Source organism: Arctopsyche grandis, chromosome 1 (genome assembly GCF_051622035.1).
Source record: "Arctopsyche grandis isolate Sample6627 chromosome 1, ASM5162203v2, whole genome shotgun sequence".
In the NCBI taxonomy this organism is placed as follows: domain Eukaryota; kingdom Metazoa; phylum Arthropoda; class Insecta; order Trichoptera; family Hydropsychidae; genus Arctopsyche; species Arctopsyche grandis.
Genome location: NC_135355.1, coordinates 25167643 through 25186089, shown reverse-complemented (window position 1 = coordinate 25186089; position 18447 = coordinate 25167643). Strand labels below are relative to the sequence as shown.

Here is an 18447-nt window from a genome sequence, read left to right as displayed (position 1 = left end):
CTATAACAATAGGTAGCGACCTGCCTTTTATAAGCAGGTACTTAGGCCATATGAAGGCATTCTGGACGGAGCACTGGCTGTGTGTGGATCTCTTTAATCACCCAATAAATGCTGTGAAGCGACCTGTGGCCTTTTATTTAGATCCTCCACCCACCTCTACACAACAGTATTATATATAATAATTATTATTGTTTTAAAAATTGTTTGTAATTCTAAGCAGTCTGATTTTCAACGTACACATTCATTACAATAGATTTTCTCAATACCATATAAAATCACAAAGGATAAATTGTTGCTTCTCGGGTAAAACTCGAATGGACGACCGTGTTGCTCACAAAAATACCACGAAAATTTATCGTCGGAATTTCAGTACGAGCTTACAGGCCGTTCCGTGTTCTTCTTGCTTTCTCCTCCCTTACCTTTCCTATTATGAAACTTGGTTAATGCCTTTACTTTTCATTTCACGAGAATACGGAAAACTTTTGGGCGTTGAGAGCGTGAGCAAAAGATTTGCTTCGGACGAAGGGTTGGTTGTTGTTTTATTTTTCTATTGTTATTTTTTAAGCTACTCAAAAATTCCAAAATTATTTGCACGGACAGTAGCGTTTATAATTATGAATTATTTTTGAAAATGGTCGACTGTTGAACGAGTTTCGCTTCGAACTATGTCGGCTTTAATTTCACATTTAGTGGTTGCTTTGAAGTAAAAATTTTTGCTAGAAATTTTATTATACAAAAGCACAAAATATATAGTGTCACTAAGAAAATTTCAATTATTTTTCCTAAAAAAAAGTAAATTTTTAATGTATGTAATTTATATTATAGTTATTTCATTGTGTCACAGCTCCTACACAGTATCAATAATTGTATTTCTTCAAAAAGTAGTGTTTCTATAAGTTTCAAATCTACATTTACGAAATGTTTGGGAATCATTTTCTGTTTACATCAAGAGTCAACATATTTATTTCACGTTTTATCGAAATTTATTCCTGATGTGAAATTGACATTCAAAAGATCTCTATATGTCCTACAATTTGAGCTTTTACGCCGGTTCATATCTCCATCACAAGTTGTCTAAATCTAGACGATTCTTTGAGGGAAATATAAATACCTAAATATGTACATATATGTACAGTGTTACGTTCCAGGGGTAGTTTGTCTTTTTTTGAAAAGTCGATTCGAAAGATGATAATTTAGTCAACATCCCAATTAATATTTCTTTATTTTTATTTTATTGAGTTATATTACAAGTTTATTTGAAATAAAAGGGATTCGATAATAATTGAATCGTTATATTATATTTGAGGGACACTTTGATCTTTAACTTAATATCGGAACGATGAACTTGAGAGACGCGTAGAACTCTTTATTAAGAGATTTTGCCCGTACTGATTAAACTGAATACACATAATTACCAAATTTATGTACTGACTGATTGTCGCACTGTAGTGCGGTTTTTCCCTTTGTCCGTGGATAACCACTTAATAAGTCATGCGTAATATACCAGTAGCGAGAATGACACGACTCACTATGTAAAGAAAATACTTCTGGTGTCAGTTGACGTATTTGGTCAATTGAATAACTCTGAAAATATATTCATATGGTTGAAAACCTGATTTGAAAATTCGCTAAAAAAGTAACGTGAAAGCTACCGCGGGAATTATGTGAACGATCCGGACGAGATGAAAAAAAATTCGGATGTGACCAACTTTATTTATGTATTTGAGGAATATACGAAGGTCACACAACAAAATTCGATAATTAAAAAGGGGAGGGGTACGTAAGAGTAGGTATGTACTTACATGTTCCATCTAAAGCTGTTATTTTAAATATCTAATTTGTTATGTAGATGCATAAAAATGTAAGTGAAAATGAGATTGAGGGAGGATGAGACCGGCGGTGAATCATATTAAATGAATTTATGGGGATTTTTTCAGTCATAAATTTTTTTATGAGCGCTTAGAATATGTAGTAAGGGGAAAATACTTACGTCGCTTATTCTCGAGCCAAAAATATTTGCTATTCAACTCACAGTTCACATTATCGATGCCCGAATAGACGTTTAGTTTTCCTCGAAGAAGGTTTTCAAGACACATTTTCGTCTAAGTCCTCATTTACGATTCTGTGCATGTTTTCCAAAAAAATAAAAAAAAAAGAAGAGAGATCGCACCATATAACAAAGACTTTGCCTCAACTCAAATATGATGTTCCAAAAATTTTTATATTATAATATATCAAACAAAATTTCAAGTGCTAAATATTACCTTTTATATGCAAAATATGTGTATATGTTTCATGTAACTAATGTTATACATATAATGCTCACTTAGAGTTTCGGTTTAATTTCTGAAAATATCTTAAATAGTTTTCACATTTGCAAGTTTCACGATCAAAATTACCGTTTCATGTGGGAAATTGGCGGAATAGCTTTCGTATTCAGTTTTGTATGACGACGAGGAAGTTTTGCATTTTACAGAATGTTCTTGAAATGGATGTTTCGTTTAATTAAATCGAAACTAATGTACACATGTACATATACTAATAACGAATCCCCACATTTTCGTATTAAAATAATTGCTCAAAGATAAATGGATGGAATTGATCAAATGGGAAGTAATAAATAGTGTATTTATTAAATATCTGTTTTATTTGAGAGAATATTTTAACGCATACATACATACATATATAATATATTACATATCATAGCGTACATGTTAATGTGTGCATAAATGTCTAATTAATTAAATTCTGTCCCCTAAAAACAGAATATTAAAACTAAACATTGATAAATAAAAAAAATCATTTGATTACAACATCAATTTAATGAGATTTTGATTTTAAACTTAGATTCACAATAACCATACATATCTGTATATGACTGTACTAAAATATGCACAATATAATAGTATGAGCATTGAAGGATTTTATTTTGATTTTACCTAGTTAGCAACCTACATGAACTTCTACAGTTCGTACACAGTAAAATTAGTAAGAATTATTTATAATGTTATTTAAAACTCGTTTTCTCAATGCCATGGATTTCAATCAAAATGTATCTATACACTGCAATATCAACGGTTTAGTAGGTATACATACATATGTATGAGGAAAATGTACCTCACACACAAAATTTCACATATTTTAATTACACATATTTATTTATTTTCATACATAAACATATATTGTATTAATTTAAAATCTATATTTTTGAAATTTAATATATGTAATATATAAATAATTAGCATTCATACTATGTAGTATTGAAGTAAGTGAGCCTACATTTTCTATTTAATTTTAATCTATAGTTAGAAATATATACCTATATAAGTATATATGATAATTTACTGCAAAAAAATAAAAATATTTTATTAAGATAGGAGCAGTCTCGTAATAGAATTTTCTATACGTTTGTAGTATAAACGCATATACAATATAGTATAAATATATATAAATCGCATATAAAGTAAAAAAAAATAGTTTTTAACGATTTTAACGATTTTTTTTCAAAACAATGAAATGTTACATATATGTAGGTATATAGTATTTATGTATATAATATACGAGTATATGAGTGGAGTATTAATCAGTATGGAAAATGGGGTTTGGTGCAAACGATCGAAAAGCGCCAGACAGATTGAACCACAGATTAACATTAAACGCAATTCTCGACTTCACGAATGAAAAATTGCACATCAGATGATGAGTATCCTTTCGATGTGCACAGATGCAATTAATAAAATGGTAATTATTAAGATTGAGTTGGATCTTTCTGGTGAGTTTTTAATAATTTAATAAGGAAAAATTCGGAACGAAAAGTATCAGAAGTAAAAAAAACGAAAAATATCAGAAGCACAGAACGTATACAGGGTAGGTATGTCGGGACTTCTTATAGTTTAGATAGCTTAGTGTAAGTGCGAGCAGTGCGCACGCATAAGGTACACGTGTCGTTAATCTGTGGTTCAGGGTCTGGCGCTTTTCGATCGTTTGCACCGCATCGTGGAAAATGGCATGAAAATTTACATTTTTTTTTAATAAATTACGCTAATTTACATATATGCCAAGTTTAGAATCTTTTCTACATAGAAAATGCGTTTTTTATTGTTTGAGTATCATTGTACATATATTTAAAAATAATTAGATGTAACACAATGCGCAGATGTGTTGTGTTATATATATATATATATATATATATATATATATATATATATATATATATATATATATATATATATATAAATATATATCTTTAATTAAAATTATAAATTTTAAAATTGGCAAATGATCATAGTCACTTAAGGAATGTTGTGTGTTCATAATAAAATGCATTTATTACATATTACAGTAAAATAATTTATTGAACTACTATATGTAAACTTGAGAGCTTTAAGATATATAAATAGTTCAATAAATTATTTTACTGTAATATGTAATAAATGCATTTTATTATGAACACACAACATTCCTTAAGTGACTATGATCATTTGCCAATTTTAAAATTTATAATTTTAATTAAAGATATATATTTATATATATATATATATATATATATATATATATATATATATATATATCTTTAATTAAAATTATAAATTTTAAAATTGGCAAATGATCATAGTCACTTAAGGAATGTTGTGTGTTCATAATAAAATGCATTTATTACATATTACAGTAAAATAATTTATTGAACTACTATATGTAAACTTGAGAGCTTTAAGATATATAAATAGTTCAATAAATTATTTTACTGTAATATGTAATAAATGCATTTTATTATGAACACACAACATTCCTTAAGTGACTATGATCATTTGCCAATTTTAAAATTTATAATTTTAATTAAAGATATATATTTATATATATATATATATATATATATATATATATATATAAATATATATCTTTAATTAAAATTATAAATTTTAAAATTGGCAAATGATCATAGTCACTTAAGGAATGTTGTGTGTTCATAATAAAATGCATTTATTACATATTACAGTAAAATAATTTATTGAACTATTTATATATCTTAAAGCTCTCAAGTTTACATATATTTAGTTTTACATTTAATATTTCCAATGAAAGTTTTATTTATATTACTATAATATTATTTATTTTAGCCTTACGGTGAAAAGTTTCACGAATAGAACAAAACATTTATTGTATTATTTTTAAACATTCACACGAGTAAATTATTCTAATAGTCAAGGAATTTATATAGTGAGTTTAAAAAATTAGGCAATTTTTGGACATTAAATGTATTTAATATGAAATTTTTTGTGTGTTCTTTCCGATAACTATAAGATCAACATTAAATAATAATTTATTTCAGCATTCAAAACTACATGTACATACTAAGGTATGTAGTAGAACAAGTAGTGCAATATATAGACATTTACACAGGATTTGATTGAACACAAATCCCATATATCAATCCTCAAACATAAGATTAAGGCCGAGATTTGACATGCATTCAAGAAATAATGAAGTATTATAGAAATACTGTAGAAGAAGGCGAGAATCAACTACGCGCAGATAGGAATTTTAACGGTTCTTTTTGGTCCATAGAATAAGAGAGGTTAAGTTGAAATATCAAAGACTAGAGGTCCGTCTCCAATAGTCCGTACCTCCTAGAATCTCGTTGGCTCGTGAGGATTGGACACGAGCTCTCTCCGCGTCGCTACTCAATTTTGGCCGCATTTGGAGGGCTACCACCGTTGATACCATAGTCCTTGAGAGCGGAGGCTATGTGCTCCTCTTGGGTTGCATCATAGTCCACACCAGGATGATGATAAGACTTCAAAAAGTGGCACGTACCTGGAATATCCTCGGGAAACGAGCTTGGCAGGCAGGATCGATCCCTTGGCTCCATGTCGAACCCGGGCGATTGTATCAACCACCTGCGAATGGTATTTAAGCTTAACTTTATCAACTAAACAATATTATTAGGCTTTCTCTGAGATATGGTATTATATAAAAAAGCTTAAATTTTGAATTTGGATTAAATCGATTTTGATTTTAAAAAAATTGTTACTGTTCTTATGGTATATAATACTTTGCTTAGGTCTATTATATGTAGATACATTTACATATATGTATGTATATAAGAAAATTTACCATGGGAAAGTTTTTTTTTTATGAGAGTTTTTATAATTAAGAATAATTATTTTTGTTTTCGGTAAGAGACATTAATAAAATTTAGTAAAGAAGAGAGTAGCTAAAATTTCAAGCGTTGCTCATGAAAAAATTCGGATGTGACCAACCCACGACTTTATTCATGTATTTTAGAAATATAAGAAGGTCATCACGTTTATAAGGATTGGTTTTCTATCTCAATATTTTTTTTTATCTAAAAGTACTAGTTAGTGAGTTAAAGACTGTAAAAATCGCATATTTTTTTAAACGCTCTTATCTCGTATACGATCACTAACCAACAAAAATCATTATCATATTCGAATTCAGTGGTTCAAACTTTGGTTAGTGGTGTGGTGCAAATATTGGTTAGTCTCTGCTCTGGTAACTCAAAAACGAGATTTTTGTTGCTCAGTGTAATTAAACATACATATGTATGTATGTACACGTTCACACATACTGGCAATGAGAGCGTTTCCGATACAAATTGAGCCTAAATGTAGGGAAACACAATACAAAAGTTCTACTTCCGGTTGTCGGATTTTGTTCAAATTTTGTTATTACTTAAAATCACTATAAATATTATAATATTAAATATCTAGATTATATATGTATTTTTAATATATTATATAATATTAAAAATACATATTAAATATCTAGAAAATAAAAATGATTTAAAAGGTCAAAATAAAATAATGAAATATTGTTTTAAAAATTAATATTATTTCCGTTTTACAAATTCTTACCAAAACCTTATCAACTCTAAATTAGTACATAAAGAATACAAATATAAATTTTCAGCTTGATACATTCAGGGGTGCGGAAAAAATCGTGTGGTCCACAATTGATTTGTCTAAGAGGAAAAAGTCCCACTTCCGGTTTATTTCATTTAGTGATTTTATTGTTATTTTAATCGCATTGATACATGGATTTCATTCCAAATCGACCATTTTTCTCTCTCAAAAACCTCTGGAATTAATTTTTTTATTAATTTTTTAGCATTTAAAATATTTATTAATAATTTTTAAAACTTCTCAATATTGAGGTAAACAAATCTGACTCTCGATTCTTATTGGTCAAAAGACTTTGTTACAAACCTATTATAATACATATGTATGTATGTATGTACATACGCAAATCTTAAAATACGCGTTTCCTATTTGATGAAACCGTCACTGTTGACTAATGAGAGTCGCGTTTCTTTCCATATTTCAAAACACTACAAAATGAAATATGGGAAAGATTAACAGGTTTTATATACATATATATTATATAAAATCTACTACATCTTAAATATTATTTGAAATACTAATGACACTCACTCGTAAGTTGTAGGGCTGACGTTGATCTTGAGCGGTTCTGATCCCGATTCAAATTTATTCGCGAGTGTGCAGTTGTGACCGAACAGGCAGTATTTTAGCATCGTTTTTCCAACTACGCCAGCCAGCACGGTTCCCGTATGGAGGCCGATTCTCATCTAAAATTGAGAAAGGTACACGTACATATACGAGTATGTATAGACGCGGCATATTTTTCGTTTCCAGTGGAATGCGGACAGAAGAACGCATTGAAATGTCTCGGGAATGCGAAGGTTCTTACCTTAATAGGGTCACCCATGTGGGTAAGGTGGTTTGCACAAGCGGCTACCATCTTGAGAGCCATCCAAGCAATTTGTTGGGCGTGCGTAGAAGTACCCCCTTGTAAACCGCTGGCCACGCAGTAAGCATCCCCTATTGTCTCCACCTAATCACAATAAACGTTGTAAGACCAAAAATTATTCCCCAAAGAACAGATACATACAAAGAGATTCTTCGACCCGATAGTTTAAGCTGAACGAGCGGTGTGCCATATCAAAAAACACCTTTAATTTCGAACTAATCAGTAGAATATAACAAAGGGGAAGAGAGGCGGGGGGTTATTTCAGTGTACAACATATGATTTTGTCAAAAATGATCAAAAAATATATATTTAAGAGCTTTTTTCAAACAACTCAATATTAATACCGGGTTGACAAGATACTAGTACACTCAGATCAAGTATTCTAAAGTTTGTAGTTTAGTCCTAGTGACTAAATGATCGGACATGGTTTGAGTGAATTCTCATCGCGTAAATATCACCGATATACATAGTCCCGAATGCGTAATCAAATTCAACTTACTCAAATTGTTCTCACTCAAAAGTCTTTTAATACAAAAAAATTTAAACTTTGCTATATATGCAAACTTTACAAGTGCTAATACTATTACATAAAAATATTAATTTCTTTAGTGAAGATTGTTGTAAAAAATAATAATTTTAAATAAAATAGATGCAGCAAAACTCTTGCAAATATGTTTTTGATTTTTTATGCTTATTTAACACCTTCAAAATTTTCGCGTACTACCGTTTGGGTAACGCTGCTCTAAGCGGTATAAATTGTTCGGATAAGTATGTAATTTGATTCTGATTATGAAATACATATGTACATATATGAAATGATCCAAAGGTGGTTTAATTTATGTTCGATAAAATTGAATTAAAATAAATATGATGTTATTAAAAAGTTTCTATTCCAAGCAAAATTTTCTTCGAACGAGAAAACGGAATCAATGGGAAGGACAGAGGAGAAAAAATCCAGATACAATTCAATAAAAGAATGAAATTACCGCACCGACGAAAATTTGATATTCTTAATAATAAAAAAGAGGGAAAATGGAAAAAAGGGATGTATATCGAGGGATAGAATTATGTAAAAGCGCTCGAAAGCTATAATAAATGTGCGGAATTGGAGGAGTCTGCAATATCTTTTGGTTGGGAACGAATCGAAGGAGAAAAATGAACCACTTAACGGTTTCTCACAAAGGAAACACAGTACAGAAATTCTTTTTGTTCGCTTTTGTACGAAATCATTTTACCTTGTAAACGTCCAGCTGTCCGCAATAGACGTCGAAGACGCTGTACAGATTTTCCAACATGTTGATTACCATCATAGGAGTAGCTGTAGAACATATTGATGTGAACCCGACGATGTCACTGAAAAGCATGGTCACCCTGTCGTGTGTTTTGGCTTCTATCGTCTCACCTTTACAACAAAGATACATAATATATAGTATATGTTGTATTAGGAGGGTATTTTTACGGGATCTAAAGAATACAAAAGAATACAAATATTGAATTAAAAAAGAAGAAAAGGCCGGGTTCTCTTAGAAAATTCCTTTGGAGGATTTTTCATAAGACTTTTTGAGATATAAACATTACAGAAAAACATAACGTTTTCATAAAGTCAAATTTTTTTATTCGGTTATCATAAAAAAATCATATAGATCATAAATTTAGCAAATAAGTTATACGAATATTTCAACTAAACATTCATAATTTAAATAATAAAAAATAAAACGTGCTATTTTAAATCAATACGAATACGATAGATTCAAAATGAAGTGGGAGCACTCAGGTGGCTAAACCTTCATGGTCAGTGACGATATGATCGAGATGCAATTTCGTTTGCATATGTTGCAGACGATTCACTTTTCAGCTCTCTGAACTTGTTAAGGGTTCTGTGCCAGAAATTTCATTTACGTTAGAATTTAAAGAATTGTTATGGAATAATTGTTCTTGAAAATAAAAGTAAAACAACAAAATTATACATAATAGGTTTATTTGTAGATTAGAAATACCACGTTAATGTAAATCGCTTTTCTTTATAATTTGAGTGTCTTTGAATTTTTTTTGAGGAAATTCAACCCTGAAAAACTCATTAGTGTAAAACGAAAAAAAAATTAAATAGGATAGAAGAGCTCTTGGCTTCTACGTAAATATACGAAAAAAATTACACTCACTCTCTCACTAATTTCCTGCTTTACAATTCAAAATGAGTTGTCTGAATAGGATGAACGTTAATTTTTTTCAAATTGGAAGGAATATAAAAAAAGTTGTAATTAAATGAAAATCGATTTTCAATACATACCAAGCCACAGCCTCTTCGCAATATCCGGTGGAAATATAAGTTGAAGCAAACTGACGTTTTTCTCTCGTTCTTTGTCGACAGCTCGATTCGCTTCTTCAATTGAGCTTTTCAACTTGTCCATTCTTCTCCTGAGACCGTCCTGTGGCCGGGAGTGTGAAAAGATTTATTAAATTCATAATTACTATTGTAAGCTCTCTCTATTAATTAAAATTTAATAATTCACTTACACTACATACTTGTTCATATGTAGGTATGTACATACATATAATATAAAAGTTATATTATATAATAATTTAAAAAAATACACAAGCAACACAATTAAGTGAGCCTTTTTAAGTGAATTTTATTTTTTGAGCACAAATAAAAATAATTGCTTTTGCTCCAACAACGGCATAAGCGAATTTTCCGCGATTTTTTGTTTGTCGACGTATTTTTTTTCCTTTTTCAGGATCAATCGGCAAACGTTCGCAGAGCAATTTCACACGAGAACGATCTGATTCGTATTAAAACCACAAGAGCTTTCACGATATTTTCGGATGAATGCTAATAAAGTAAGTTGACAGTCTAAACGTGGCCTATTTACCTAAAAGGTTTTTCAAGAAAAAAATGTGATCTGCTCGAAAATTTCATGGGATCAAATTCAATACGCATTATAACTACAAATTGTAATTGAACAGAAACTCAGAGATTGATTTCGAAATAAAATTTTGACCCACCGAGCTCACAAATACATATATATGCACATACATATGTATATAAAGGTATAATATGATTCGAAAGTATTTTGTAGTTTTGTGATAAAAAACTTGTTTATTTATTTTCATCATATGAAGCATTCAAAAGCTTTGAATAATGATTTTAATTTACAAATGTTTTATAATATTTATTTGATATACTGACTTGAATATATCGTGCTATATTAATCAAAATTTGATAGAATGGTGGTGTTCTATTATAATTAAACACACGTGGCCGAAAAGCTGCAGAAAAAACTATTTTGATGAAAACCCACTATCACATCGAGACAGTCGAGGTTTTAATTAATTTGTTGGCTCTGGCATCGTACTGGGCTATCACGTCGAGTCAGCTTTCACGTTTATTACTTGGGACCTTTGGGCCCTACCCGACTGTTCTATTTCAGAGTACTGTTTTGCCGAAACGAAGTGTCGTATTTTTTTTTATCCCGCACCCCAATGTACGAATGTATGTATAATATGTGTCGTGCTCACTAGGGCATCGCGATTTTAATCTCCGTGAAAGCTCTGACCGGGTGCGGTCCTTGCTATAAAAATCCGAGGGACGTGAAAAAGCTTCAATGCAAATGCACCATCGAAAAGGCTTATCTATTGTACGCGAGAAAATCTTCGTCTGTATTGAAGATTGAATGACGAAATTTCAATTCTTCGAACATTAATATCCACATATGCATATATACATATGTATATGTACATATGCATGTAAAACTTAACATACATATGTAAGTGCTTTCGATATTAGTGCTTACTGCTGTTACGACATGCCACGTATATATTACGGAACATATGAATGTGTTCATATTTAATGTACTAAGGAATATTTTTCGTACTGCCCTTTACGTGCAGTTGTCGTTCTGTGCTGTGCTAGTTTAAATCAACCTTTATAATGAGCATATGTACATATGTATATGTATGTACATATGTAAGTAAATTCACGAAATTTTATTGGATTATCAAAATGTCTATGTCGAGAACACGAAATAATTTTTAAAGTCGTTATTTTATGCATACATATATAATGCAATAAATGTGATATTTTATTCATATATATGTATAATGCTATAAATTTGAATTCATAGTAGATTTTTATTATCTGGGAAGGCTTTTCTGATGTTGATTTACTTCTTGAATATAGAAAATATTATTATGTTCCGTAATGACATTAATCAATAAAATATTTAAATAAAATTATGATGTATTCCAACTCAACAATTAATCGGTGATTCGGCGATGTTATAATTAAATATTTTAAATTGGCGACGAAGATTTACTTTGGTCTTGCATGACGTATGAAAAACTTTATGTAATTACATAGATATGTATATATATTTAAAGATATTCTCTCAATCAATAAGAAATTGTTGTGAATTATTGCAGTTTTGCTCAATTGATATTAGTTGATTTTTAAGTAACATAATTTGTATATTCAAAGAAATAATTAATTATTACTTTTAAACACAAAATGTAATTTGAACGCAATCAAATAATAAAAGTCTCATTAGAGGCTTTCCCGAATGTAATGTTTGTGTCATCTGTAATTAAACTCAATTTAGGTTAGCGTGACTCATGAATATTATACGGAATGTTGTAGTAATTTTCCAACGATGGCTTGTATTTTGTTTTTTGTTTCGGTCAGAAAGTATTTATTTATGTTTTTAATAAATTAAAAAGCAGTTACGCGTGAATTTCTCAAATACGACAAAACAAATACTATATTTCACCCTTTCTACAATTATTCATATAAATAGAAGCAATATAAATATACATATTCACAACATATAATACTATGATTACTAACCAAATTAAATTAAATTGTAAAATAGAAAATGATCAGTAGATCAGTAGCTATTAAAATAGATTTAAGATGTATTGTGAACATAATTTCGTAATAATAAAAAGCATTTAAAAATTAAATATTCACAACGATTAATTTGAAATAGATTTGTCTCTTCCGTCGAGTAATTCATCGGAAGAGACAACAACGACACATAATTCACTGGGAAAATGAAACGTTTCTCTCTTATGGAAAATATTCCGGAATAAATCGTTCTGTTGTGGCCACAACAGTCAAATAAAAACACCAAAATGGACAGACCCTGTTAAACGTTATATGTATGTATGTATCTAAGTATGTTTACAATACATAGAGAAAATTTTATATAATTCAGATGAACGAATATAAATGTAGAAAAAGCCGATGGTAAAATCATGAATATGCAATGAGCAGAAAATAAAACGCAAATAAATATCAGAATCGACAATCTGCTCTCCAGGTGAGCAGTGAACAGTTTCCATACGAACAGGTTCATACACATACATATGTATGTACACCATATCCAAGCAGTGCACCAGAAAGCTCTCGTGTAAATATTTTTCCGTTTGTTGAACTGGCAAATACACTCAACCCGATGCGTAATACGTAAAACGAACAAATTGAATTTGGACCGGATACGAGTTGACATCTCGTACGAGTTATTACCTACTCGGCGATGTGTTTACTCACTTGTGCCCTGGCCTGTTCCCCTACCAAGATGACATCTCTGGTAGCATCGTGAAGTGGAATATCGGATATGAAAAGTCCGCGACCGGTAAGACCATCGAGACCATCCAAGAAAGGTGATCCGATAAACAGCAACGAGTCTGATTCGGGACAAAACACCATTTGACCTTTCAGCTCCAGACCCTGCAATACAATATACTCGGTCACAATGAGGGTACGATTTAATTCAAATTGGGAACCACATTTTAGTCGATATTAAATTAATTTATCAATATGAAATTGACTGTTCATGCATGGATTGAGAAACATAATATGAGTATTATTAATACCGTAATTGATTATATGCAGCTATGTACATATGTATTTAAAAGATATCTTATTTATCTTTCGCAAATTCGAGTTTATAAGCATTTCGAATTTGTTGATATTATAGAAAACTACCTACCCTGTTTCTATGGTACTTTATAATTGTTTATGATTGGCCAGGAAAGCGTCATTATGTTATTTTAGTTAGAAAATATCAAAGGAAGCGCCACTATCTGTTGGAGAATTCGTGAACTGAGCAATGTATTTCTGTTCGTTTCATGTAATGAGTAGATATTTTTGATAAAATCTTGAAAAAAGACATTTTTATTTATTTTTTTAAATATTTTTACCAAGGTGGCATTGTGGCATTGAAAATGTAGTAAACATTTTTGAAATTGTCTATTCGTAAAATTTAAAACAAAAGATTTTATGGCCTAAAAATTACATCGTCTTTTTTATAACTCAAGGGCGAAAAATAATTAAAGAAAGTTTCTAAAGAAATTATTAAAAGACGGTATGATTAATTGAGATTGAATGACTCGAATAATTTAAAATTAATGTCCGACGAGTGTTTTCTTACGTTGGCAGGGCACTGTTCTCGTTCGCAAGGAATTTTCAATACGAAGACGAAAGGTGTGTTGGCTCTCTGCAGAATATCCCTGAATGTCAGTGAGATTCCACGAGGTCTTTCTAAACTAAAATAAGTTGGCAAAGTTGTCCCATACCGTTGTAGAAGTGCACCAAATAAGCGCATGAACCCTGCGCCTGTAACAAACAACAAATAATATAAAATGTAGTGTTTGAGAATATGAAAATTGTAAAATTAGCCGAAATTCTGAAAACTTCCTCGCGTAAAGAAATTAGTATTCTTGCCAGGGCATCTAGAAAGTAACAACTACTGTTTATTTAATGGACTTTTGTAAACCGGTATTTGCAACTGTGGTTTGCCGTTAAAGTCTAAATCGGGCATTCGGGGTTAAACTAAACGTTTTCGAGGTAAAACACAAGCGAAGCTGGCTCATTTATTTTGCATAGTCAAATTCACGAAACGAAAATTTATTCAGATATTTTAAATGAAAAAAGGGCAACGTCGAGAACTTCAACTTTTTTATATCTAGTGTTTATTATTTTTTCCGGCTATAAAAGAAATTACGAGCGGCAATGTAAGCGAAGAGTTTTCGGCGTTGTTCAAATGAAAATTTATTTGTCAGTTTGACGCCGCCGAATTTATTGTTGACAATTTCGTCACATATTTCATCCGAAAAACAAAGTTATAATGTGGATCGGATGCGAAAGAATAAGGAAAATACCTGGTTTTATTTTCGTTTTTCATATTTTTTTCTCTTTTTTTGATGAGAAAAGTTTTCGACGCACCGGATACAGACGATTATTATTTTCCAACGGGACGTGGAAATTTAAAGCCAAAGATTTCATAACAAATAACCTTAATGTATTCTTGAAACAAATACAATACACGTGTATCCCATTTTATTATTATAAGGTAATGTGTATACTTATATATAAATTGTATACAACACACGTAAAATAATTTGACCGGAATTTCAGTGCGTTTCTATTGTTTTGATTATATATACACATTAGACCGGAGCGAAAAACGCAAATTTTGGATTTTCATCGATGGACCTAGTGGAAAAGTTTTATCGTATCTAGGGAACGTTAAATAAAAAAAATCATCGATTTCAAACAATGCCCTGTCTGTTCTTCCAACCAATCGATTTATCCTGACAATTTTTTTTAAAGTAGACTTTTTTAATATATATATATATATATATATATATATATATATATATATATATATATATATATATATATATATATATACATATATATATATCTCTTTTCAAATTCGTTACATTGTAAATAGGTTTTTGAGCTCTTTTTCCTATTATGCTTTAGATTAACATTAGAATAATATAATAATGTGATTACTAACCAAATTAAATTAAATTGTAAAATAGAAAATGATCAGTAGATCAGTAGCTATTAAAATATATATAAGATGTATTGTGAACATAATTTCGTAATGATAAAAAAATCGGTGCTTGCATGGGGGAAGAGATTTTTTCAGAAAATCATTTTCATTGACATTTTTTTCTTATTTCCGTGATGGGGACATTTATTTCTTTCTCGAAAAAGAGATATAATATATGAAAAAATCAACTCGAAATTTTTGTCTAGATAAATCAATTGGTTGGAGGCACAGGACATTGTTTAAAATCAATGAATTTCCCTTGATACGACGAAAGCTTCTTACTAAGGTCCATCGATAAAAATCCAAAATTCACATTTTTCACTTCGACCTTATACACATTCAGATGAATCTTCGAAATCTAAAAATAATTAGTCAAAGTGTGCAGTAACTTACCCAGTTGTACCAGCTCTAGTTTTCTATCGATGACAAAATGCCACGGAAAAGCTTTGCAAAAGCTAGCAACTCCCATCTTTAGTTCGGTGGCATTGGTCGACAGATCGATAGATTCATTTTCTAATCGATCGACCTTAGCAACCACATCATCGTCGTCGTCATCATCAGACGACTTTTTAGGTTTGGAAAGTGGGGGAGGCCGACTTTTCAAAGGTGCTGGAGTGATATGAGAAATCGCAGTTATCTCATACCTAAAACGTATAAATTTTAAATGTCAATATTTGGTATTGTGTACTGTACTGTGTGTACATTATATGTTTAAATACCTGAAATGTCTAGGATCATTTTGATATCGATTAAATTCTATAACAGCAGTAGTATTATAATATATTTGTGCAATCGCTTTTAAGCTTCCTATTAACAAGTAAGCGACCGGCTCTCTCTCGGTAGTAAAGTGCAACTCAATTTTTCCTTGACCCGCAGGCGTGCATACAAATGCAGCTTCATAATCCGAAGAAGATTCTTCGGTCTTATCATCCTGCATAAAAAATTCAACTATAATTCAAAATAACGAAGAAATACATAACATCTTCCACATACATATATGCACATGTACAGCTGTATGTATATACCTATATACATACATACATATGTGTAGAGTAAGGCTTCATTCTGTTTACTGGAAGGTCAGCTGATGAAATTTCAATCGATCGTACTACAACTAATCGCATAACGTACTAGCCGATACTGCCGTCTATTCGGTCAGGTTGATAAACAATTTATCACACTGACAAAATTTACGGATTTCGTCTGGCAGACTCCTGGAAATCTTACTTAATGATCTTAAAATATTTATGAAATTCCAAAATCCGATAAAAACCACGTTATAAAACTTTTTTTGATGTATTTTTACCAAACACTTAAGAATATTTTTTTTTGGTATAAGCGCATTGAAATAAATAAACAATCACGATAGTAGAAAATAAAAAATAGTAAAATTTTTTATACATTTAAAATTTATTTTCAAGAAGACAGTTTTTTTATCCAGGGCTGGAGTTCGTATCCATAGCCCTGATTTCAGTTTCGTTGTAAAGTTTCACACATACATATGTACGTACATACATATGTAGTTGTGAAAAAGTAATATATGTAAATTGTATGAAGTTATTAATGCAATAATTTGAAAGCTTTGTGTATATTCATAAAACACAAAGAGAATACATGTAAATACAGATTAATTAGTCGAAAAACATATAATTCAATATTCTTTTATCTGTGTTTTTTACGTTTCATTCGCGCTTTATGGTCTTTCTGGCCAGATTGCGCCATGATAAAAAATAAAAAAGGAAGCGGACAAAGTGGGAGTGATTCAAATCCGGATGCGACTCTTTTTTACGACCAAAGTAAAATAATATCTCACCATGGGGCGCATCGCCTATTAGTGGAATAATAAACGAATCGTTAAAAATGTAAATACGAATACAACGGTTTAAGTTAAAACCCGAATACGAGTATGAACAATTTCATTTTTAACAACCCCTTCAGTTTCAGTTCAATTTTGACGTGAAAGGTCATTGTTTTGTTGTATGTTTGTGTGCATAATTAAATTTGGCTTAGCCGAAGTAACCAGGAGAGAGATAGAGGAAAGTGGAAAGCAAAACATCAACGTAATATGTTCACTGGTATATTATCTCGTGCGAACAAACAAAACTTATGTTTATTTTCCTTTGTGACCGGGAATTTCTCTAGCACACCCATACATTACAAACACTATGTTTATACTAATGTAATATAATATAATAATATAAAATATACACACAAAACAATAAAGGAAAAAGTTATATTAAACACGATGGGGTGAAGACGTTTGTGTTACATTATATTTACATACATACATATGTACACACATGAGAATATCTATATGTTTACATATATAGAAGTTTTGATGGTGCAATGTAGTGATATAATGAATGATAAACGACTTTATGTAATAGAAATTAAATATTATAGATGATTATAAAATTGGTAATTGCAATTTCGAATACTAATATGCGCGTTTGAAAAAGAGTAATACATATTATGTATAATTAACCAAAGCTAATTACATAATTAATATATATAATAATATAACATTGTAAAATTATGATTTTTTTCATTGAGAATACATATTTTAAAATCAATGATAGCTTTTCCTTTCACATACAATATGATAAATGTAGGAAAAATATGGACGTGATTTTGTTTAAAATTATAAAGATGCGAATGTCATAAAGTACTAATGGGATATGGATTCGTTATGTCGAATTTAAATTTGAAAAAGTATTTACTTAACATATGTACAATATGTACATACTTATAATTATTTTCATGTTACGGTTAAAGGTCCATTTATATAATATTATCACGGAAACGACTTGTAATAATC

General features: G+C 30.2%; 1 protein-coding gene across 1 annotated transcript in view; it reads right to left on the bottom strand.

Moving 5' to 3' along the window:
* Positions 1-5677: 5677 nt before the first annotated feature.
* The window catches only part of Gycalpha99B (guanylate cyclase 1 soluble subunit alpha 2), a 65761-nt gene continuing 52991 nt past the window's right edge, over positions 5678-18447 (bottom strand). The window contains 9 exon segments of the mRNA XM_077438834.1: positions 5678-5897; positions 7452-7606; positions 7729-7872; positions 9024-9190; positions 10076-10214; positions 13334-13513; positions 14217-14401; positions 16023-16155; positions 16318-16523. Coding sequence (XP_077294960.1) covers positions 5678-5897; positions 7452-7606; positions 7729-7872; positions 9024-9190; positions 10076-10214; positions 13334-13513; positions 14217-14401; positions 16023-16155; positions 16318-16523 — 1529 coding nt within the window.